At 38.6% G+C, this 25,364-nt stretch overlaps 1 protein-coding gene across 7 annotated transcripts in view; it reads left to right on the top strand.

The window, feature by feature from the left end:
- The window catches only part of SORBS2 (sorbin and SH3 domain containing 2), a 204,350-nt gene that overhangs the window by 110,791 nt on the left and 68,195 nt on the right, over window positions 1–25,364 (top strand). For 3 of the 7 annotated variants that reach the window (XM_018041889.1, XM_018041890.1, XM_018041891.1), the window contains exons 5-12: window positions 1,136–1,162; window positions 1,408–1,532; window positions 2,262–2,903; window positions 10,933–10,968; window positions 13,991–14,129; window positions 17,408–17,580; window positions 23,234–23,300; window positions 24,205–24,249. In XM_018041889.1, coding sequence (XP_017897378.1) covers window positions 1,136–1,162; window positions 1,408–1,532; window positions 2,262–2,903; window positions 10,933–10,968; window positions 13,991–14,129; window positions 17,408–17,580; window positions 23,234–23,300; window positions 24,205–24,249 — 1,254 coding nt within the window. Of the gene's footprint in view, window positions 1–1,135; window positions 1,163–1,407; window positions 1,533–2,261; window positions 2,904–10,932; window positions 10,969–13,990; window positions 14,130–17,407; window positions 17,581–17,616; window positions 18,369–23,233; window positions 23,301–24,204; window positions 24,250–25,364 lie in introns of those variants that run through there. The other 4 variants (XM_018041892.1, XM_018041894.1, XM_018041893.1 and 1 more) reach the window with 2 other exon arrangements.

The raw sequence follows: 25,364 nt of genomic DNA on the forward strand, positions 1-25,364 counted from the left end.
CAAAAAGCTCTATTCTCTTTACTTGACATGTGTCTAGGATGCTTCTTATTATCCACTCCAAATCACACCTGCCCGCCCTTTCCTAAGCTTTCCTGGCAGGGGTGAAATAAAAACAGAGCTATGGTGAACAGTGTCCATGTGGGATGCTGTATGACTTTCAGTTCCTCTGAAGAACTATAATATTAGTAAAGTAGCAAATTGGCACTCGGCATTTTATATATCTAAAATTAGATTTATGTTAAAGAAACTGAAATATTTGTACACCTAAGGAATCCTAAAGGACCACCCACTTAAAAGGAAATCTGAATCATTAACGTCCAGGACCTGGACAGAAGATTAGGCTGAATAATCTCTAAGATCCTTTCCAAAATTAAGGCTTTATGATTCTAGGTGAAGTTGGCCCCGTGGTATCATAGAACCAAGCAATACCAACTGAGTACCTAAAATTGTGCATAATTTATAGGAGATTCTTGAAAGTATAATTCCAAATAAAACTGAGAGTAAATATGTCATCAGGCTGCTTTCTAGCTGTATTATCAAAAGCAATTTATTAGTACTGAAATGCTTACTGCAAGACAGTAGAATACTTGAAACAGCTTTTTCATTGTTGAATATAAAATCACTCTTAAATGGCAATAAGAAGAAAATTCAAAGTCTAAGAGTAGTTTGAAAATATCACATAATATGGCTGTGTATTTTACACTTTCTTAAAGTAAAGAAGAATTAAAGCTACAAAAAATTGATGGCATTGAAATCTAAGGATCTGGTGGTTTGATTCATTGTTAGGAGAACCATTCATTGTTTACCAAACTTTTGATCCTTCAAACTGATATTTAAAAACTCATATATTCACCTTAAGCAGTAATAAGATAAAACTGAATTCTTGCAGTAATACTGAGGGGAAGATAAGTGTTTGATATATGTTTTAATTATATATCATATTTAATTAATTCTAATCTAATTGACGTAAAAACAAATACACAAATTTCCATTAGTATATTTTATATACCCAGAGTTTTAGAACTGAGATAATGTTTGCCCCAAAACCAAAATGTACGTGGTTTTTTGCCAAATGATCTATACTGCATTGTTCATTTTACCAGAGAACTAATTTTGACATTTCTTTTTCTTTTAGGGCGTGATTCTCAGTCACCAGACTCAGGTACCAAAACACTATTCTGAATGACTACTACATTTGTTGTGAGTTTTTTAAAAAACTATGAATAAAAAATATTCATAGCCACATCGTTACTCTTACAGTAAACTTAAATTGCATACACAGTTACGCATCTTTAACATCTAAAAAGAAAATTTCAATTTTGGAAATGAAAATAAATTTTATTTTAAAAATATGTTAAAAGTGAATGTAGATATTTTTGTATCCGATTTGTTTTCTCTTAATAAAAGCTTGGAGATGTTACAATGATCGAAATCAAGAGACACTGAATGGAGATGCTACATGTTCCTCTCTTGCAGCAAAAGGTTTTAGAAGCGTTCGACCAAATCTACAAGAAAAAAAATCACCAGCTCAGGTAATCCTGCACGCTGCTGTCCACTGTGTTAATTTAAACCACTGCTCTAGGGTCTCTTTTCTAGTAACGTGCATATTTTGATATGTTTTATTCTTAATATGTTGCTTTTATATTTGTATTGACTTGTATTTAAAACATGGAAGACAAGTCTTAAGTTCAAAACAGGTTATTGATTTTTCTTTTTTTCTGATTCAGCTGAAAAAAGCACATCAGTTTCTGATATAGCATATAATTTTCAGGATATTTTCTAATTCTTAGAAAAACAGCTAGTTGATGATTTGGATTTCAAAGTTATGAGGCCAGCAATATATTTACTGAATAAGTATGAGTTATTAGTAAAACTGTCACAGGCATGAAACGTGTTACCAAAACAATGTGAGTAAATACTTATATATATCTCAAGGTCTAAAAATATACCAAGAGAAAATATTTTCACTTTTAACCTAATTTCCCAGAAAGTAGATAGAGACAAACTTGATAATATATTCTCCATAAAACTATTTTCCCCCAGAAGGCAACTATTGACAATAAATTAAAATGCATTCTAAATGAAATAAACATGATCATTCAACCTGGCCAACAAAACGTATAGCATAATAAGAAGGTGTGACATTGCTTTACTTTCTTTAAGGGTAGAGTTAACACTGGTTTCTTTAATGATTAACTTTGACTTTCTCTCTGTTTTTCCTTCAACATTATTTCTTTCTCTGGATGCTTTTGGTAACCCAGGCACCCCTTCCACCACCCAGAAAAGAGAGCTTTTGTAGCTCCTTGATAACCAATCATACAAAGGGTGACATTTTAGACCAATCAGTAACTAACACACAAATTCCATCTCGTACAGAGTTCTTTACTAACAAAACACCTCTCCAGGGAACTATGTATTCTAATGATGATTCTAGCCAGACAATTGTATATTCTGAAGAATCTAACACAACCGTGTCATATACACAAAAAATCACTAATCCACTACCACCACCTTCCAGCACAGGTCCCCCACCAAAAGCTGATATGAGTACCCCATTTCTCCAAGAGGACTACACCCAAGATTCTCAAACTCGGAGAATTTCCACATTGAAACTAATCCATAACCAGGATCCAGGGAGCAGCATCACCTTTAGTCCTCCGCAGTTTCCCAAATCTGTTGAAGTACCATCCTTGCTCAAAAGGCCTTGCTCACCACCCGCTAACCCAGTGCCTGAGAAACACACAGCATCTCTTTCCATCCAGATAGCACCCCTTTCGGGACACAATCCTGAAAGCCACAAACAGCCACCTGAGCTTTCTCCAGAGACTGCAAAGATACCTCTTCAGCCAGAGAGACAAAGACCTGCAGTTGCTGCGGCCTCTCAGTCCTCAGACTGCCAAGTGGTACCTTACACCTTCCGATCTCTTCTTACAGCCTTCTGTAGAGACTCTAACTCCTTTGGTTTGGGCTTCTTATATAACCCGATGCTTTGTTAGTTTGCAATCAGGAAAGGAGAAAGAAACCATCTTCCTATTTAAAACCCCATCAAATTCATCAGTAAATTTCTAGGGATCTTTACAGATCTTTTACCCAGAAATAATGTTTTATAAGCATCTTCCTTCTAGGTATTTATTAGAAATCATTGATAATTGGTTAACAATTAAAACTGAATAGTACTTTTAAGTTTTAAAGAAATATTGTTCATGCCAGATTTCTGAGTACTTAGATTTTACTTTATTTACATGGGTAAAATCTCTTTAAAAAATTGTCCGTTATAATTCACTTTGAAAGAAACAGTTATCTTAATTCTAGCAGAATTTATTTTCTTGTAGTTCAAAATTCATTTTCATTGAAACTCGATAAATTTCTATGTGTTTATTATTTCAGAAAGTATATAAATAAATCTTTAGTACTCAGACTATTCAGAAGTAAATCTATATTTCCTCATATGTTAAATTCTCCCATAGTGTCATTCTGCTGACATTTATGAATCTAGTTAGAAGAGAAATGTGTTCCTTTTCTTGGCTTTTTTCACAAAATAATGTAATGTGAAGAGCATAAGCTTTAAGGCTAAACTGTAGATTCCAAGCCAAACTCCATCACTGGCTATGTGATAAGACAACCATTCTAACTTCTCTGTGAGTCTGAACAAAGAAATGAGAGTATTAGTTAACCCTTAATTCACAGGCTATGATGAGAGTAGGAAGTCAGTAGAGGTACATTACTTGGGATTCAGCAAGTTCTGCTTAAATGGTAGCCATTTATAAAGACATACTGGCAACTGCGGCAGTAGCGGAGTCCAGAAAACACTTATACTTGAGTAAATAATTTGAAGAATGGTATCTACTATAGCTGGACTATTAAAAGTCATCCAAGACATATCCTTGAAGCAAGGTATTTTTTGTCTTTATAGAAAGTCTTCAACAGACATCTGATTGACATCAACATCCTTCCCACACACACCCACCCACCCATAAAGCAGAAACCTTAAGCTTAGATGATTAGAAAGACAAGTGGGTGTTCCTACCAAAATACCTCCTTCATCAGTGCAAATTCTTTGAATTAGGGTAATATCTTCTGAGAGCCCCTATGAAATAATAATAGAAACAGTAAAAATGACAAGAGCAGCTAACAAATACCAAGAGCTCACTATATGCAGGTACTGTTCCAAACCACTCACATTTATTAACTACTTCCACAATCCCATGAAGTAGGGAGCAAAATCACGCGGAGACACCACAGACAGGGATGGGCTAGTGTCAGAGAGCAGACTTATTTGTGCCCAAGAACGTGTCCCTGGGAGCAGATGTAGAAGTCAGAGCAGACACCACCATGTTCACAACTCAGTTCACTCATCTGACATAGTCTGGCTTTTAAAACTTGTTTTATTATGCTTAGAAACTTAATTTGAGAACTTTCTTCCCTATGGTTTTGTCACCATCCAGGCTGGCCAGAGACAGTTGGTTTCATTATACAGTCCCCAGGGAATCAGCATGATCCACAAATCAGGATTTGAGATGCTGTCACTTTGATTCATTTAGGGCTTCCGAGGTGGCGCTACTGGTAAAGAACCTGCTTGCCAATGCAGGAGTCACAAGAGATGCCAGTTTGATCCCTGGGTCAGGAGGATCCCCTGGAGAAGGGCATGGCAACCCACTCCAGTCTTCTTGTCTGGAGAGTGTCACGAAGAGTTGGACGTAACTGAAGCAACTTAGCACACACTTAATTCATTCAACAGATATTTATTGGGTGTGTGTTATCTATTCTGGCCACAGAGTTGCATTTGAAACCATTCATGATTAAAGTCTTGTCGATGGCAGGGGGAACAAATATTAATAAAAACTTATATAAGTAGATTGCATACATTAGAAGGAGGTTATGTCAATAAACTAAACAGCACTGGCCAGGAGTGAGGAGAGCAGAGTCCATGTTAAATAGGGTAGTCAAAGAGCCCTCACGCAGCAGACAGAGCGGCTTTGAAGGGGGAAGAACTTTCCAGGCAGAGGGAATATTTAGTAGTGTGAAGGCGTTCAGGCTGAAGCATGCTGGGGCTGCTCAAAGACTATCAGGGAAGCCAGCGGGAAGGAAGGAATCAAGTGAGGCTCAGAGTAAGAGGAAGTCAAGACCGAGGTAACAGAGGCCAGATGGCAGAAGTTCTAAGAAGCTACTGTAAGGATTTCAACTTCTACTCTCAATGAAAATGGGAGTCAGTGGGGGAGTTAAAGGCTACGACTGTCATTATTTGATCTACAGTCTAACAGAATCATTCCGGCAGCTCTGTGGAGAGCAAACTACAGGAAGGCAAGACGGAGAGTAGGCAAGCCAAGCAGGTGGCAATGGCAACAGCTTAAGTGAGAAATGGCGGTGGCTCCGAGCAGGGTGGAAGCAGGGGAGGTGGTGAGAAATCGGATTCTGAATGTATTTTGAAAATACAGTACATAGGACTTCCTGACAGATTGCACGTGGGAGGTGAGGGAAAGAAAAGAGGCAAGGCTGCCTTCAAAGTTTTGCATCTTTGCAACAGGGAAATGATGGAGTTTGCCACCCATTGCCCCCTGAGACTGGATAACCATGGGTAGAGCAGGTTTGGGGAGAGATCAGAAGTTCCATCTGGGACCTGATAAGTTTGAGGTGGGTTTTAGACATCCATGTGCAGAGGTCCAGGATGCAACTGGATATAGGAGTCTAGAGATCCGGTGAAAGGCCCGGGTTGGAGATATAAGCCATCGGCTTATAGATGCTTTTGCAGCCGTGAAACTGAATGAGATGACCAGAGCATGGCTGCAAAGAGAGGAGCAGGCCCAAGGACTGAGCCCAAGGGCCTCCCGACAGTAAGGAGGAACCAACTCAGGAGACTAAAGGCAGTGTCTACTAAGGAAGGAGGAAACCCAGAAAATGTGGCCTCCTGAAAACCAAGTGGGGAAAGTTCATTAAGAAGAGATGGTTAACTGCACAACTGATGCTGCTGGTATGTGTAAGATGAGACCTGCTAACCTGGCGCTGACTTAGAAGTGGGGAAGGGGGCTTTCCCAAGCTCTCTCGTGAGCTTGAGAGAGACCGGGAGGAGAAAAGTTGGAAAGTCAGCTCCTTAAGGAGTTATTAATGTTAGACCTTTCAGTGAATGATTATCCTTCCCTGAGCCTCATCTTACTTCATCTATAAAAACCTTACTTCATCTATAAAATGGAGATAATTATGTAGCATTCATCGCATACTATTGCTGGGAGGTTTCACTGCCTATAAGGAGCTGGGTACAGTGACTGCCATGATAATCCCTCAGTATGGAGTAACTGTGGTTATTTTTAAATATCCTTTTTCCTGTGCATCTGATTGGGAAAAGGAAATATATTATTCTCAACAATACATTTTCTGAATGGGTGGATTAAAGTTTGTTTTATAACACTTTGTCAAAAAGTGGTATAAAACTGTTGCAGTTCTGACTTGTTTTAATTGTGTAAGAATACTGAACTGAGATCCACCCACTTAACACATTTTAAAGTATACAATATAGTATCATTGACTACAGGCACGGTTTTGTACAACAGATCTCTAGACTGTAAGCACGTCACCATCTCGCATAACTGAAACTCCTCCTGTGAACAGCAGCTCCCATTTCCCTGTCTCCCCCGTTCCTGGCAACTACCGTTCTACTGTCTGCTTCTATGAGCTTGACTGTTTTAGATCCCTCATAAAACTGGAGCCATGCAATATTTCTCCTTCTGTGACTGGCTTATTTCATTTAGAATAATGCCTTTGGATGTCATCTGCGTTATCTCATGGGACAGGATTTCCTTTTTTTCAGGCTGAATAATCTTCCCTTGCGTGTATATACTGCGTTTTCTTTATTCATTCATCCACTGATGAGGCTCTAGACACGTTTCCACATCTCGCCTATTGTGATATACTTGAAGTCTCATTTGCCATGGAATGGCCTTTCACAGCAGTGACCATTTGTTTTAAATACCCACATTCCATATTCTTGTAAGAAAGTCTCAGTAAATGCCAAGAGCTATCAGCTACATATCGTAAATCAGCCAAATATATTCTCTATTATAAAGAATCATCCTCCCAAGAAAATAGCAGTCCCAAGAAACAAAAATGCTCTGCTGCTGCTGCTGCTGCTAAGTCGCTTCAGTCGTGTCCGACTCTGTGCGACCCCATAGACGGCAGCCCACCAGCCTCCCCCGTCCCTGGGATTCTCCAGGCAAGAATACTGGAGTGGGTTGCCATTTCCTTCTCCAATGCATGAAAGTGAAAAGTGAAAGTGAAGTCGCTCAGTTGTGTCCAACTCTTAGCCACCCCATGGACTGCAGCCTACCAGACTCCTCCATCCATGGGATTTTCCAGGCAAGAGTGCTGGAGTGGGGTGCCATTGCCTTCTCTGATAAAAATGCTCTATTGGGAGTAAAAAGGAAACTTTAGTGCTCTAGAAGTTTCATTTATATACTTCTCCTGTTTTTATTAAAGTCTGACCATTAGTGTAAGGAAAAAACTATAGCCTACCATTAGGAATTTTCATTCTCTCCATATTTGATAATATAACACGTTGCTTTATAAGCTGCATATGTTATAATTTACCTCCTACACATTTATGTATAGAGAGAACACAAAATGAGGTATGTTACCCTCTGTCACTATGTGAACAGATACCCTGTTGCTAAAAATGTTGCATTGTTCCCAATGTCAGATAAGTGCAAGTCTAAATTAGAAGCTTTGAAAGACAGCAAAATCTACACCTCATACATTTTCTCTGGCATTTTTTACCACTGTGTCCTTTGCTTCAGGAGAATAAACTTTATGATATATATAATATATAACAAATCTATTATGAAATAAAGTTATCAATCATTTGCCAAAGCTTTATTTCACAGCTGCTGATGCACAAATGTTAGGGACTCAGAGGGGACTTTGTCTCAGTGTCATATAGAAGAGGGAGAGAACTCATCTCTGTGGCTCCATGGGGTCAAGATGTAGAATGTGAAGGAAGGCTGATAACAGATAAACGCCAGCAAAGTGGGATGTCAGAAAAGGTAGAGACTACGGATTATACTTTCTGGACCAATCCCATCAATGCCAGCCCCAGTCACTCATGTGTTCTATTAGGTCATGAAAAGACAGAGATACAAAACAATGATGCTTTTCTCCAGTCATCTATCTGCCACCAACTCCGTAGGGGGAAAAAGTCTGCTCTTGTTTTAAACTAGTTTTTCCTACGTCAGAGTAGTTCAGAATGAGAAAATACTTCCCTCCCCTTTTCATACTTTCATCTTCCTCCTCTTATGTTCTCTTCAGGGAAACATTTGTATTGTGATTCTTTCTCCCTCTGTGTCTAAGAGGGTATTTCATTAACGCAGGCATCAGGGTTATGTTCAAGAAGCTCCAGCTAGTCTAAGAGAAAAGTTACAGCTTTATCCCAAGATATTTCAAAGTTTGTGTGTGTGTGCCCAATTGACTGTTGAACTTTTCAGTTTTATCCCTGGAAATTTAACTGTGATATGAGTCAACAAGAGGCATTTTACTGTTATTTACACACACATACACGTGAAAATTGTAAGCATATCAGCTGCTTGAGAGAAATTCAGGAAGTGAGATAGCTCTGTTTTCTGTAGACACTCTCTTTAGAAAAACAATGAATAAGGACCTTTCCTAGATACAATGCTCTACAAACAAACTGATCATATTCCCCATAAGTATGGTGGTTTTAGAGATGATGTTCTTCAGCTTTTGACATGTTTCACATCCAAAGAAAATGGGCAAGCCAGTCCCAAGAGGGGTACAATCATTAAATTTTTCTTTTTATTTTAAAGGAAAAAAAAAACTTGCTTTATGCAGATTACTCAAATCTTTTTGAATAATTTAATTAAAAAAATTTTATTTAGCATAAACAGAACTAAAGAAATTTACATTATATGAAAATGTCTTCAATGAAACTGCATTATTATGAGGAATTTCATTGACATTATCCAACCCAACACTGTTCTATACTGAATTCCATTCAGACTTGTAGCAAAATTCTAACCTATTAGATTGTAATTATTATAGTTTCATAATGTTACAGTTTTACTTCCATTAAAATCTAAAGTTATGATTTAAAACTTACTAATAAAAAGGGTACAGTCCTTCTAAAACATTTCAAGTTCTGGGTTATTTTACGGTTTCTATAAGTTAATTATAAAATCTGAAAACTACACAAGTATAAAAGTATCATTTAAAATGACTGGGGTTTTTTTACTTTATAAATGTTTAATTTTATTTTGGCTTATAATTGATTAACAATGTTGTGTTAGTTTCAGGCACATAGCAAAGCGATTCAGTTATGCACATACATATCTATTCTTTTTCAAATTGAGATGGACATGTACACACTGCTGTATTTAAAACGGATAACCAACAGACACCTACTGTATATACAGGGAACTCTGCTTAATACTATGTAACAACCTAAATGGGAAAAGAAGCTAAAATGAGTGTCTTTAAACAACAACACCACCACAAGCTTACTAGGTAAGAATAGAATAGAGAAATCTGACTTTTATTCAGGGCTGGAGTTTCTTAACCTGTTAAAGATATGCTTTTGAGTATTCATGAACTCCTAAAGTTGACATGAAATTTTATGAATTTGTGCATTTTTCCTGAGAAGGATCAATAGCTCTCAGATTTTCAAGGCATCTATGCCCAAGAGATCATTTTATATAGTGGGTTTTTAAAAATTCTTCAATTAAACATCTGAGGAAAAAATTAATTTTAACCTTTTATGAGATCAGCAGTCTGCATGAGACCAACTGTTATGAACATGACGACTGGCCAAGAACCACTTAAATCTTTACTAGCCAAGATTTTTAAGTTTATACAGTTCTGTTTACTGTATTCCCCATCCTTGTATTAATATAATACTTTGGCTATCTACGTTACAACTGACACCATACCAAACACTCAAAAAGCCTCTATTCTGGAGGTAGGGGTTTCAGAGTGAGGAGTAAGAAAAAATATTTTGGTTCAGAGTTCCATTTACTCATGTTGAGTGAATACATTTATCATCATATTTGACCTGTGTGGTCAGATAACAGAAGGTTAGGACAAACAGTTATCTGTAATGAGCCATCCACTCTCTTCCTTTTACAGACCACCCTTCCCACCATGTTTAGCCTCTTGGGTTGTATAGCCTTGGAGGTATTAAACCTTCTCTTTTGTCTTCAGTTTCTTTCTCCTTTACCTAAGATTTAAAGCCAACAGTAGTTCTAACCAACTAGGATGTACTCTAACATCATCAATGGCTGGTTTTTGTTTTGTTGTTGATTTTTTTTCCCATTTTCACACAAAGATGCCACTATTTTCACTGCTAGGATACCTTAAAGTTCAATTCCTCTAGCATCTTACAGTGAAATCAAAATAGAGATTCAATGAGTGGAAAGGAAACAAAATTCCCTTTCCACTTAGTTGTGTTTAATTTGATCAGTCTCTATATCTGTAAATCAGCATAACATGAGGAAAACTCCTCCCCCATTTATAGTTGGGGGACACTTTCCAAGAAGGAGGCAGTAGGAGAAAATTGCTCTAAGATTTTCCTGGTGAAGGTAAACTAATTCTGCCAACTGATGGATAACCAGGTATTAACTTGCTGTCACCAGTACAAACACTAAAACTTAGGAGAAAAAAAATTCCATTATGCCAACACTCTTAAGCCTCTACCCCAAATGAAAGCTGTGTGAAAACTGGTCTTTCTTATTTCCAAAAAGCACTGGATTCATTTTCTGCATGTTTTCATGCTTTTCCTCTACTGTGTGGTTGGCACCTAATCCTTCTAAATATATTTCCTTAAAGTGCTTGCAAATAAATCTGTGCTTTGCCTTCTCTGTCACTTTGCAAAAAAAGAGATGTTTTTATTAATTGGATAATTTATCTCTCTTCTCATTATTTTTTCCTCAAACTCAGCTTGGAAACCAGAACTTAACTGCCAATGTGTTGGAGGTAAATGCTTCACAGACAAATCTGATCAGAAGCCTCTGCTCCACGCCCACCTTCTGGGGTACCTCATAACCCTTTTTCACAAGACGGTGGCTCCAGTCCAGCCTCACTTACCCTGCCACCACCCGCTGATTTGGGGTCTTCACACCTGCAAATACCCCCCAACCTTTTCATGCTCTTTTTATAACCCACATCTCCCAGGGCGAGCACTCCTCCTGCTCCTCCAGGGAGTCTTCCTCAGCCACCCCAGATGAACTGCAGATAGCTGACTCCGACACCACTGACTGTTCTGAATTACTTTCCCCAACCTTGGATCAGCAGTCTGCCATGACAGATGGCATCACCTTAACCACCCCTGCTATCATGCATGGAATTACTCCTCTTTCCTTTGCGACACCATTTTTTAAAACAGATCTCCAAAAGCCAAAAGGACCAGTTTCTTGTCTGCCACCTGATTTTGCACCTGAGCATTTTTACTTGCATAGGTGTTGATTTCATCTAAACCAATCCTGTATCATCTATTAGGGAAAATTCCATTAGAGTCATCCTCATAAGCCTATTTTGGGCTGAAAAAGTCAGTTATATTCTCTTAATTCATTTTAGAGTCACTTATGTTAACACTGTGTTGCTGTAGTGAGTTGTACAGTGATGTGCCTTAATAAGAAGGTTTCTCAAAAATTTAGGTATCCATATAATATTATGATGATTAGATTATAAAGTCTAAATCCTGGTAGATAATAATTTACTTCAGAGAGTCATATGAATGTGCTGACTGTGTGAGCAGTTCACATCTCCTTATTCATCACATACATGATCACTATATGATGTTAATTCTTGTTGCTCCTTCATTAGCAGCTACATCTTTTGAACACATTTGTCCAACAGGAGTAAATAATGTAAATAATCTACACTGCAGGAATTTAGCCCTGTGAATTTTTTGGAACCATTTTCCCAAGCCATTCCAGTATAGAAATTTATGAATATTTATTGTTTTATATATAAATGATTTGTCTTCCATTTAGATTAAATATAAATATTTTCCATACATATTTATGTCATTTACATATGTCTATTTGACAAGCAGCCCCTAATAAATGATTTATGAATGACTGAAGTGCTTCAAAATTTTATGGTGCAGATTTTCAATTATGTATACTGCATATATGCCTGGAAGGGATACATATATCCTTGTGGAGCTAGTTGTAACTGAACTTACCTTTTTTTTTTTTTTGCAGTGCAATAATAAACGTTTATTGTTTTAGATTCTGAGTTTTAGGTGGCTTGTTAAGCAGCAATAGCTAACTGATACAAAAACCAACACTATATGAACTTACTTTAAATTGCATATACCTTCTCCATGAGATGGCTTTCCTAATAATCATTTCATATAACAATAAAATATATTCTAAAGTTCTAATAGTAGTATTCAATTAGTAAAATCCTAATTGATTTAACATGATGAAAGACTAAATCTATTTGCAGTGTTTATTTTTTCTTAACCCATAGCCATTGTTATTGAAACCATCAATGTAGAAGGAAGGGCAGCTTTTCTAAGTTTAGTTACAAAACATGATAGTTTTTAATTCTCCGACCTTTAATGTTAATTCAAATACATTATAACAATAATATTGAAAATATATTTACAAAGACCAAGCAAACTGGATTTGGGCCAGAAGGCAAAAATATTCTTAAATAATTCATCAAAGGTATATAAGCATTCTGAAGCATTTGGGGAGATCTGTGCATCACACTTATTTGAATGGCCAGTGCTCTAAGTTAGAAGACCCTCAAGACAGAGTTGCTTATAATATGAGAGTAATTTCTGTAACAGCTCAGAGAAATACTTCATCGTTAAGCACAATCAGTGTAATGAAATGTTTACTGACTTTAGACAGATGTGGCACGGCTAGAAAGTAACAAAATTAGATTAATTCTACATGATTTGAAAACATCTGCTTTAAAGTGAGAAATCATGGAAATGTGAAATTAATTGACTACCTATGTTTCAGGCCTGTACAACAAAAGTTTAATTGTTTTAAAATAAGTAGATTAAGTTCACAAATTATGGTTCTTTATCTGTATGCATATGTGTGTTGTGTGTATACTATATTCAGCTGTATTTTAACTAAGTGCTCTTGCTAACGTTTTATCTTATTTGCATGCATTATATCATCTGCACAGTGCCCAGCGCTGCATTGTGGACAGACAGGCAAGCTTAATAGCAGTGACTTCAACTTCTCTGAACTGAGCTGATTCAATTCAATTTTAATATGTATCTACTGAATATCTACTATGCTATTAGCACCAGGTTGCATGTTACACAGGGAAAAAAAATAGCAATTGGGATATGAAAATACTCAGATAAAAAGCTATCAAAACAACAAATTAGTATTACTATAAAGGGCTAAAAAGTGAAATGAGAGCAGGAAGTAGCCAGAGATTTAACACATCTTTCTGATGCTTTGCGAGGTATTTGATTCTTCCAGAATAGATTGCTTCAGGACATATAAATCCAAACAATTATCCTCCTTCCGTTAGTCACCTTGCCCTGGAGACACTGATTCACAAGAGGATATACATCCATGATTAAACCTGAGAGCCAATCCCTTTCTTCTTGTCAAAGAACATTCATTTCAAATCCCACACGCAGAGCAGTATGACAGTGTTCTGACTACTTAAGTCCTGAGCATAAGAACAGATTCACCCTCGTGTTTATTGTAACTGACTCCTGTGAGACTTTTGGACATCACTGTTGGCAGAGTGCTGTGCCCAGTGGTCAGCAGCTTGCATTCCCTCATCACCTCCTATGGTCTCTGACATATAAAGAAAGTGATTTTCAAAGTAAAGGAAAATAGAAAAGACACTGAAAAGAACGTGCCATGCCCTTCTCGACATCAGTTTCAAAGTAAATAAACACTTGACAGCTGATTACCGTCATGTGAGTGGAAGTCTTTATTGCCATCTAAAGGAGTGTGGTGTATAGGGGAATGTGTGCTTTAACAGGATGTCTTTGCACTTTTCTCAGAGCCAGATAACAGTGAACGGAAACTCTGGAGGCACTGTGAGTCCAATGAGTTACTATCAAAGGCCGTTTTCCCCTTCTGCTTACTCGCTACCAGGCTCACTCAATTCAAGCTTGATCATGCAGCATGGCCGGTCACTTGGTAAGTCATCTGATAGTCGTGATTTTCATGACAATTTCAATATAGCAGGTACAAACCACATGAGAAATATATAAAGCATCCAAATAATTTTTTGGAAAAGGAAGAAGCAACATGCAACACTCCATTTTTTTAATGATCCTATCCTAGGAGAGGAATTAAAGGCAGAGGATTCAACACTGGAGAAAATAGACACCCAGCTATTCCAAGACAATGACTGCATCAAAGTCTGTGTGTGGAGAGGGCTATTAGATATTTGGGGTGATGGCATAGAAAGAAAGAGATGGCCATTTAGGGAGAAGTGAGTGCATATATACCAGGAGAACATTCCATGAGGGACAAATACCATCTGTGTTCGAGACAGCCCTTTCTTTCATGGAAAAGCTTTCATTATAGAACTGTTTAGCAATTAAAGCAGCCTAGCAAGGGGACATGCCCCTCACAAAGTAGTAAACTGCTGTTGGAACCGAGACCAGAAGACCATCAGACAGGGGTGTGAGTTCCTTTAAATGATTCCAGAATTTTATAGGAAGTTATTTCTAAATCTTTGGGGAATTAAGTCAAAGATAGAGCTCTCCTCCAGAAAAAGAAATGAACATTAGAACAGCCACATAAATGTTAAGACATAATTTCATGGGGCTAATGAACTCTTTAGAGCCTCCTGGAAAAGAAGCTATGCTATGTAATTCTAGAAACATTTTTATGCAGCAAACTACGTTAGGACAATTTAGAAGATAATGTAATAAGTATTTACTGGCTTTGAAAAGGGTAAAGAAAAAACCCCAAACATTGGGAAACTGACCAAATCAAATCATCATCTGAATTGAAGCTGAAAAAGGTTCCCTAATTAGCAGCCGGAAGGCCTACAGGACAGCCGGAAACAGGGAACCCAGCGGAGGGCCACATGGCCTCAAGCAGGAGACCAGTCCTCTGGAAACCACCAAGCAGCAAAGAGAAAGGAACTAGACAGGGCTTTAACTCCCATGTCTTCACTGACACTAGACAGTATCTTCTCATCCCTGAAACTGTATTGAAAGAAAATAAGGCTATTAATTTACCCAGGAACACCAGCCTATGGATTATGCAACTCAAACTTCTGCGGCCAACAAAAGCTCTCTAATTATAAGACTTATATGGAGCCATGAGACTCATTAAGCAGAAGTCTAAATATACTTGCTCCTTCTCTAAGGCTGCTTCTGGGATCATCTGTGAATCTTATAATGATGTCCTTTTAGAGTATAAGAAAGTAAAACGTCTTTGTGCCAAAACACTGTAAGCACTCTGTGGTGTAGTATTATAATAGAAGTCTGACATATTTAGATTCTTTATGGAGCTATGCATGAGCATACCCACCCTTGCCATAATATTTTTCCAAATAATTATTATCAAAATTAGACTCTCCTCTTTGTCTCTCTTAATGAACACAGTTTTGTCCCTCCCACTCCAACAAATAAAATACATAAATACTTGAGAATGGACAGATTTTTATATTAGAACATATCAATGGGTCAATTTTACATAAAAACTATACTACACAGAAAGAAATTCTGTAGATAAATATTGAACAAATTCTGCCTAGAGGAACTATTCTGCCCTAAAGGAACTTTATAGAGTTGAGGACAAAAAGACTGAAAATGAGAGTTAGTGAACCATATAAAAGCATAATAAAATAAAAGGCTAACTTATATTATGTAAGCTATTAGTTCATAGAATCCTAGGAATCACATATTAAGATAGAGTTAACACCATTTACACTGGGACTTTGCACATACTCAGTGCTCAAAAAATATTTGATAGAAATACTAGCATCGTGGTGTCCACTCAAATCCTTTCCATAATTAAATGGAAAATCAGAGGCAAATATCACTTTGCATCTTAATTTGGAGTTGCTTGGGAAAGATATTACTTTTATATACAATAGCGCATAAAGCAGTTTTATTCTTAGCCTTATTTATCCTTCATCCTGAATTGAAATGGACTGAAAAAGCCTTTCTGTTGCAGACTAAAACATAATCAGAGTATAGAAGTTATAAATGTTACAATGGATTTTAGTTTGAAGAGGACTTATCTTTATTTATCCTTATAATGATGAGTCAAATTTTTAAAATATCTTATGAAGTTCTGCTACAAAACAGTCATATCTTTTTAGGTTTTTTAAAGATCTGCTATATCTGTATCTATACTTATATGTGATCAATGACTGCTACCCTGACATAAAGACTTCCTTATCCATATTAAAAAAAAAGACCCAAGTTACATGAGCAACAGACCTGGCAAACCATGGCTGAGAGTCATACTTGGTCAGCAAAACTTTGAAATTTACTGTAGAAAAACAGAAAGTCATATCATCAATTGTCCTAAATAAATGATAATAATGTATAAATACCCATATACTATAAGTGGAATATATAGTACACCTATGTCCTCTTTGTTTCTTACAAAAGCACTCCAAAAGTTAACAAAGATGGCTTGAAAATAAGCATGTGATAAATCTTAGCCAAACTGTATGCTTATGGCAACTTTCACATCCCAGGGGTGGGAAGTCATGGTTTTTGCTTCTTTAAAGTAAAAACAAAGCTATTATGGCCATCATAGAGTCTTAGATAAAAATAATACTAATAGCCTATGATCATTTCTTTACCCATATGCCTTAACATCCAAGTATATGTTTGGATGTGAAGATTTTCTGATGTGATTAGGAAGTCATCATCACTGGACCCACCAGGAAAATCTTAAAAGCACTTTCTTAACAGAGTGGTGGCTACACGGCCACATGGTCTTTCAACAAATACTATTCTTCCCTTAACCCCTGTCACTGAATGATGAAGATCTTGTTTTCAGAGGTCCAAGCAGTATATACCTACATGTTAACAAAGAGTGGCTCAAATTTAAGATAAATGAGTTAAAAGAAATAGTGATGGAAATCCACTCTATATTTATTTATAAATGTAGTATTACATGTGTGTTATTCGCTCAGTCATGCCCGACTCTTTGCAAGCCCATGGACTGGGATTTTCCAGGCAAGAATAGTGTAGTGGGTTGCCATTCCCTTCTCCAGGGTATTTTCCCAACCCAGGGATCAAACCTGGGCCTCCTGCATTACAGGCAGATTCTTTACTGTCTGAGCCAGCAGGGAAGCCCATAGTATTACATATTTATGCATAATTAATCACATATAACTGTAATTACACATAATTATACTGTATTATAGTAGGCATGAATATGAGGCTTCATTAATCTGATACCCTGTGCATCAAATATATTTCACATCTTCTCTGCAGATTCCTCAGAGGCATACCCCCAGCATGCCCAGTCTCTGGATGGCAGCATGGGCAGCTCGATACCACTGTACAGGTCCTCTGAGGAGGAGAAGAGAGTGACAGTCATCAAGGCGCCCCACTACCCAGGGATCGGGCCGGTGGATGAATCCGGAATCCCCACGGCAATCAGAACGGTAGGAAATGCCAGCGCCCGCTTTGCTCCGGGGCTGTGCAAATCTCCACAAAGGATGGATTGTCGATGGCTTTGTGCATTCCTACACTCTTATATAATGAGGATTGCCCTCTCTGCCATCTGAGTTCTCATGAATATTATGCTGTGTGTGGCAGAGAAAAGGAACTGTCCATTGAAGATAATGACCCAATCTGTTTATTTCAATTAAAAAAGCAGGAAAATTGTGATTCTGTGAGATGATAGAAGTAAGCTTTGTTTGCCTTCACCTTTTACCAAGGAGTGTTACGGCAACAGAGAGAGAAGAGAGAAGGGAGAATTAAATGTGAATTCTTTGGCTGCACTGAATTCCCACGTGCACAGAGAATAAGCCAGTGATTTGTGTCTGGAGATGGATGTGCCTTACCGCCAGGAGATTGGGAGCCCTGGATTGGGAGTTGAGAAGCCTGATGATTGGAGGGAAGGGAGTTCATGTCAGAGAAAGGAAAAGCTGTCCGAGGAAAATACACAGCACATTTGAGTGTCCTCGGCTGTGAGAGCTCTCCAGGGCGATCAGTGGAAGTGTTTGGGTTGGGTTTTGTTTTTTGTTTTTTTTTTTCCTCCAGTCTGTAAACTCTGCCAGACCATTGCTCAGTGTGTCAGGGCAGCCCCTTCTGGCAAAGTTCAGCAGCGTCAGAGTCCGAGCTCGGGCAGGCAGCTGCTTGCTGAGCCAGTCCACTTGGAGAGGAGGTTTGTGCTAGCCTGCGGGGAAGAAGACAGGGCGCCAGGATGAGAGCCGCAGCACCTCTGCAGGTGAAACTGGGGGGGCGGGGAGGGACCGCAGGGCCAACTGCATACACAGGGTCCGCATACCTGGCTGGGAGGTTGCGGAGGGCTACTGGTTTGGAATGCAAACCTGCAGGGCCAAAGATGAGAGTGCAGAGAGGAAAAGACGCGGCATTAGATCAGAAAAAGAGATCGGGGGCAATTGGAATCTGCTCAAAAAGAACGAGAGTGGGGGGGGGGGGGTGGGATTCTTCTCTCCTTGAATTTGCATTTATTACATGGATCCCACGATCTGAGAGAAGAGTTAAAAACTGATTATTCCAAGCATCTGTATTAGAAAGGGAAGCCAGAAGGTAAGTCTGTAGAGTCATTGCTAGGGCTTTAGACTCATGAGATTCAGGGAATGTTGAACGTGGCTAATTATAAAGACCTAAAAACAATCTCTGTTGGCACTAATGGTTGTCATATTTAAGTGACAGGAAAAGTTTGTGATCGGGACTAACATTTTTAATCTTAACAGTGACTGCATGTTTCTGGTGGTGGCGCTTCCTTGAATGTTTCTTTTTTAAGATTTCTGACCCCAGATGCTTTAATTAGATTTTTTTTTTCCTAATAGAGTAGGGATACAGTGTCAGACAGGTACAGTGTCACTGGTTTTGTTAAATTGACCCTTGAAACATAACAGTTACACAAATTAGAGATTCCTGATTCTGCGCAGTTATAGACTCTCTTATTTTATCTGAGACCTCTAGGTGTGTTTTTAAGTCAGTACACTGCAAAGTTAGAACTGTTTTTATCCATTAGATATAATTTTCTTAAATAACAAGGCCTTGCTTTTCACATTTTAAAAGGAAAAAACTGAGATGTTAGACATGGTTAATGAAAAATCCAAAAATATTAAAATTTTTATATTTTATCTACTGCCAAATGAAAAGCATGTTTAGATGTGCATAAACAAATGCATATACTAGACATTCAATGCAAGCTTCCCTTCTATAAAACAGAAAATAAAATATAAGCAACTGAGAAGTTCCTTATAAGGAACCAGCATTTTTATGTACAGCCAGGCTCCTCTGTAGACATTTCAAGGTTTACAAAAAAGGTACAGGTCTGAAGACTCATTCACATTTCTTATTTGTCAGCCCCGCACAGCACATCCCCAAGTATAGCTGTGTTTATAAATGTGGAGTCAAGCCATCTCGGAGCCACAGCAGGCCGAGAATCTCCAAGGCTGTTTTCCATTCTCATCTGCATAGAAAGCAATGATTATCTGACTTACATTACTTCACACGGGCTTTCCGCTCAGGGTGCACACCAAAGGCAGTGCTGTGTCAATGTACCATTTTATAGCCTCATGGTCTCAGACATTTTAGACTGTAGGCTCATTGTAGACATATTCTAGATGTTGTGGTGCTGCTGCTGCTGCTAAGTCGCTTCAGTCGTGTCCGACTCTGTGTGAGCCCATAGACGGCAGCCCACCAGGCTCCCCCGTCCCTGGGATTCTCCAGGCAAGGACACTGGAGGGGATAGCCATTGCCTTCTCCGAGGTGTTGTGCTAGGTCTCTTTATATACATTGTTTCTCTCAATTTCCATAGACCAAGGACACAGAATTTTGTAAAGTCACCTAGAAGCTCTAGAAAGCCAAGAGGTAAACAAACGCACCTTTGAGCTATTTGCAGGAAGGGGAGCAGCTCCCCAGACTGCCCTCTCTCATGTGACCTGGGGTGTCTATGCCAGCCTTTTACTGCCATCCTTAACGACAACAACAAAACCCGCTGGGGTCCAGCTCCCACGAGACTGTGTAATTAAGGCCAACTAGTTAAGTGAAATACAAGATTCTTTTCTTCTACCTCAAATATAACACCGGTAGAGCCTTTTCAAAGCTGGAAAGGAAAAAACAGAACAGAACAATGAACACTGGTGGGTAGAAAATACGTGTCTTTCCCCTTTTTGGAAATCTCTGCCTGATAAATCAATGTAGAGTTCTGATGTTTTGTAAACTACAGGAATGTAAATTTTCAGGTTTATTCAGCCAAGTTAGAGAAAACAACCAAAGAGTGATTTACTAATAGCTACGGTCCATGCAAAACCATTTTGAAGAACACATAAGATAGTAAACTTTCTCAAATTCAAGTAGACTTCTGTTTACTTAATCTCACTATTTGCCATAACAACCTACATGAGGACGTATATAAAAGGAACTTTAAATGCTTAGAGGACTTCTTTGAGAAAGAGATGGAGAGGTTAAGTGTTCCCATTTACCAGGTTCATAGTCCTCTTTGTCAACCAACTTGGGCATTTCCTGGCATCTCGGTGCTCACCATATAAAGCTAACAGATGGCACAACGAAGATCCTGCCTGATATGTGCCCTCCAGCAAGTGAAGGGAAAAAAAATCCCGTCTGTCAGGATACCTTGCCATATACAGTGATATAACTCACTTATTCAGCTTCCCCGTTGCCATCGGTGGTGTTCAGGTATGGCTGGGAAACATGTTTACACAGTGTTATGTCTTATTTTTTATTGCTAAAGACTACAAAGGAATCAAAGCTTAATTAAAAAAAAAAAGAAACCCATCTTTTATGAAACTAAATGTCCCTTAAAAATACAAGTTTAGCTACTTTGTTTAAACCAGCAAATAACAGCTAGACTTTGCTTTATCACTACCTCCCCCACCAGCTTCCACCATTTGAGTATAAATCCACCCAATATTTCCCCTGTAAAAAGAGCCTAAAATGAATGAAGAAGCGATTTCCAACAAAGTCAGGTAGCCCTTGATGGTACTCTGTATTTGTCGGGATTATCAGAATCAGATAGTCTTAGCAAAAGAAATTTAGATGTATGACAAACTCTCAGTTTCCAGAAGAAAAACACAATGACCACACTAGAGAGAAGAATCAGGATACAAAATGTACACCAAAGCTCAGTGTAACAAACACATGACTACTTTTATGGCTGTCCTAACAGAATATTTTATATGAAGAGAACTATCTAAAAAAATGGTATATTTAGTTACTATATACAGAACAGTCATGTTTCTTACCAGAATAACCCTGGAAAAGCTGAGGTGAACAGCTTGCCAAGCAAAATCTTGAGTATGATTATAAGGCATATGTACCCATTTACAGGTATACTATTAGGCAGACTTCCATCCAAAACCCTGGGTCATTCATTTTTTTATTCTGTAAATATTTGAGGTTTTCTACTGATATGACTTATGGAACATTTCTTATATTCTAGCCACTGTTTTAGATCTTTTTGCATACACTGTCTCTTTCACTTTCCATAACAATTCTACGATGTGGATATAATTATTTCATCTTAGAGAAAACTGAGGCTCTAAAAGGTTACCTCATTTGCCCAAATTCACATTGCTGGGGAAATATTAAACAGTAATTAAAGGAACCAAGAATTGAATCTAGGTTGATCTGACATTAATCTCAGCTTTCCACTGTAGCCTACTGTTTATATTATGTCAAAAGCAGAGTGGATAAGAAGCTTCTGCTTTTAAGGAACTTACAGTTTAGCACAGCAAGTACTGCCAACATTTTATTATTATGTTAAAGGAGTTTTGAAGCAATAGCTAAATTTTTGGACTCGCTCCAGGACACTAAATTATTTACTATATTCAGTATTTTATTAACTTAGACTAGTAAATATCAAATTTTTATTTCTCTAATTCTAAGCCAATGATCAGAATACAGTTTGCATCCAAAATGTTGCCTAGTTAATTTTTAAAATAATGTATTGAATAGTATACTAACAAGTTTTTATGGATAATGATAATTATCACCAAAAGGAGTGAAACAAAAAACTATAACTACAAACTATAATTACAAAACTATAGCTTTGATTCAACTTGTTGTTGTTCAGTCACTAAGTTGGGTCCAACTCTTTGTAACCCCATGAAAAGCAGCACACCAGGCTTCCCTGTCCTTCACTGTCTCTCAGAATTTTCTCAGCTTAGCTAATTTTATATAAATAAGCTTGCAAAAATATCAACTACCCCAGGTTGGGCACAGCTGTGATCTGGAAAAAAAAACATAGCATATAATATTCCACCTCATCCTGAACTCAAACAAGGGGTAATATGTTTACAAACTGTGGGTCAGTTCAGTTCAGTCGCTCAGTCATGTCCAGCTCTTTGCGACCCCATGAACCATAGCATGCCAGGCCTCCCTGTCCATCACCAACTCCCGGAGTCCACCCAAACCCATGTCCATTGAGTCGGTGATGCCATCCAACCATCTCATCCTGTCGTCCCCTTCTTCTCCTGCACTCAATATTTCCCAGCATCAGGGTCTTTTCCAGTGAGTTAGCTCTTTGCATCAGGTAGCCAAAGTATTGGAGTTTCAGCTTTAATATCAGTCCTTCCAATGAACACCCAGGACTGATCTCCTTTAGGATGGACTTGTTGGATCTCCTTGCAGTCCAAGGGACTCTCAAGAGTCTTCTCCAACACCACAGTTCAAAAGCATCAATTCTTTCGCACTCAGCTTTCTTTATAGTCCAACTCTCATATCCATCCATGACCACTGGAAAAACCATAGCCTTGACTAGATGGACCTTTGTTGGCAAAGTAATGTCTCTGCTTTTTAATATGCTGTCTAGTGATATCAGCTTATTGACCAGAGATGTATTAGTACATCTTTTGTTACCCAAACAGTATTGACCTGAGTGTTTCAATATTTACTTACATAACAAATCACCAGCCACAGGTGTTGATATCTACAAAAATCCCCTGGTCAATAATGTGATATTGTCATCATGAAATAATAAAGAGAAAATTGTATTACAGAACAGACTCTGCTATGAAAAAAGATAAAATATAGAAAGCAGAGCAACGTCTATTTGTGACCAGTTTTGTAACTTTTGGACATTTTCTTTTACAGACAGTTGACAGACCGAAGGACTGGTACAAGACCATGTTTAAGCAAATCCACATGGTACACAAGCCGGGTATGTAGCTCTGTTTTCTGATCAGGTCCTTGTGGGTGGAAGAATAAGTACTCTTCTGTGCAGTTGTGTTTCACACAAAACGTCAAGACTCCAGCAAACTTAATGTCCCTCCCTTCTTTTCAACACTCCTCCTTACTCTTAGTGTTAAATGTTAGTCACTCAGTCCTGTCCGATTCTTTGTGACCCCATTGACTGTAGCCTGCCATGTTCCTCTGTCTATGGAATTCTCCAGGCAAGAATACTGGAGTGGGTTACCATTTCCTTCTCCAGAGGATCTTCCCGGCCCAGGGATCAAACACAGGGTCTCCTGCATTGCAAGCAGATTCCTTACCATCTGAGCCACCAGGGAAGCCCTTATTCTTAGATCACCCCTCAATTCCCAGACACCTGTGCTTCTTCTTCACCCCTGAGCTGCCAGAAAGCCTCTTAGAAGATGACCCTCGAGGAGTACCAGAGGTTCTGGCCTTATCCGTTCATCCTTCCCTGTTCACAGTATAAACAAGCTTGGCTATTGTCTGCTTAAACAGACTCAGGATTCCTCTGTCCACACAGATCCACCCCGTGTCAAGAGAGTGGGCCATAGCTGGGTCTCACCAAGCTGATAAGAGATCTTTAAAGCACTTACCAAAGGAAATTCATGATCCAGAACAGGTGGAAAGAGGGGAAAGGGACTGACGTCCGTATGCTGTGAAGTGGGCAGCAGAGCAAAGCTGTTACAGCCCAGAGAAGTCAGTTTGCAGAGGCTCAGCAAAACAAACCAAAATGTAATATTTGAAAATTTTTAAATGGTATTAAGAACTAGGCAAACCATGTTTGCTTTCTAACAGATCTGTTGTTTCTGCCATCTCGATAGGATGTGGTGACCCAATCTGTATTACCATAATATTTATGTTTCGTTTTCTAGATGATGACACAGACATGTATAATACTCCTTATACATATAATGCAGGTAGGCTGGTTTCCTTGCTTGCCATGAATACACTGTGCCTTGCCATGCGTGGAAGAACTTCCCACTTTTTTTTTTTAACCACTCTGAGTGCACGATTTCAGTTTCTATAATTAGGAAGATGCTGTTGTGTGTGTGTGTGTCTCTTTCTTTTCTCAGCATGTGTAACAAAAAAAGGTGCATCTTTTCTCATGCAAATGAGAACTAATACTATTTTATCTGCTTCACCTCCACTGTTAGTTTATTCTCGGCTTCAGGAATGTTTAACCAAAATAGGAAGGACAGCAGGGAAGAACACACTGTAATGGGGGTACAAAGTAAGATAAAGGTCTCCTTTTATCAGTAAAGAATCATTACAATTGCGTTAAGATCTTTCGGAGTACACTTCACAGTAAAACAAGTCAAGCAAAGTATTTTGTGACCCTGTCCATGCTTTTGCTCCAAATGCAACCATTCACAGAAAGCTTTTCAAAAATCCCAGTTTGCCAGACCACTTTTCTGACTCAGAGTTGCCAGTGGTCATGATGGAACGGCTTCAGCCCCGGGCGTTTCCACTAGTGTTTCTGTGAGCTGGTATCTTGGGAATGGTTGCAGGCTAGAATGAGGGGCCCCTAAAAAATGTTTCTGATTACAGCTGTCTTCTAAATATCACATCGGGGGATCCTGCACAGGGCCTCCGGTCACTTGCCAGTTCCGGGCTCAGGACTACAGCACTGTGTCTGTACTCCCTTCTTAGAGCAGGCTTGGAGGCCTACGTCCCCTTTGGCAGCTGCGGCCTCCTGTCAGGGTCCCCTGGGTCAGCCTGGCCCCTGAACTAGATGAGGTTGCCCTCTCCGTGACACTTGAAGGCCAGCACTTTGGCCTTTTTAACTGTTGAGGATTTTGCTACTAGCGTCCAAGGACAAATAGAGAAAAAGAAAAAAAAATACAAGCAGAACAAGCTCAACAAGCTTCAAGAATCTGGCTTTCAGCCCTCACTCCTCTCGATGATAGCAGGCGGTCACCTAAGAGTCCCTCAACTTTTATATTCTGGTCACAGGTCCTCCCAACTCCCCTCTTGGGTTTAGCCTGTTAAAATGCAAAATGCAATTGAGAAAATTTCAAAGATCTTATTAACT

This window comes from Capra hircus, chromosome 27 (assembly GCF_001704415.2).
Source record: "Capra hircus breed San Clemente chromosome 27, ASM170441v1, whole genome shotgun sequence".
NCBI lineage: Eukaryota > Metazoa > Chordata > Mammalia > Artiodactyla > Bovidae > Capra > Capra hircus.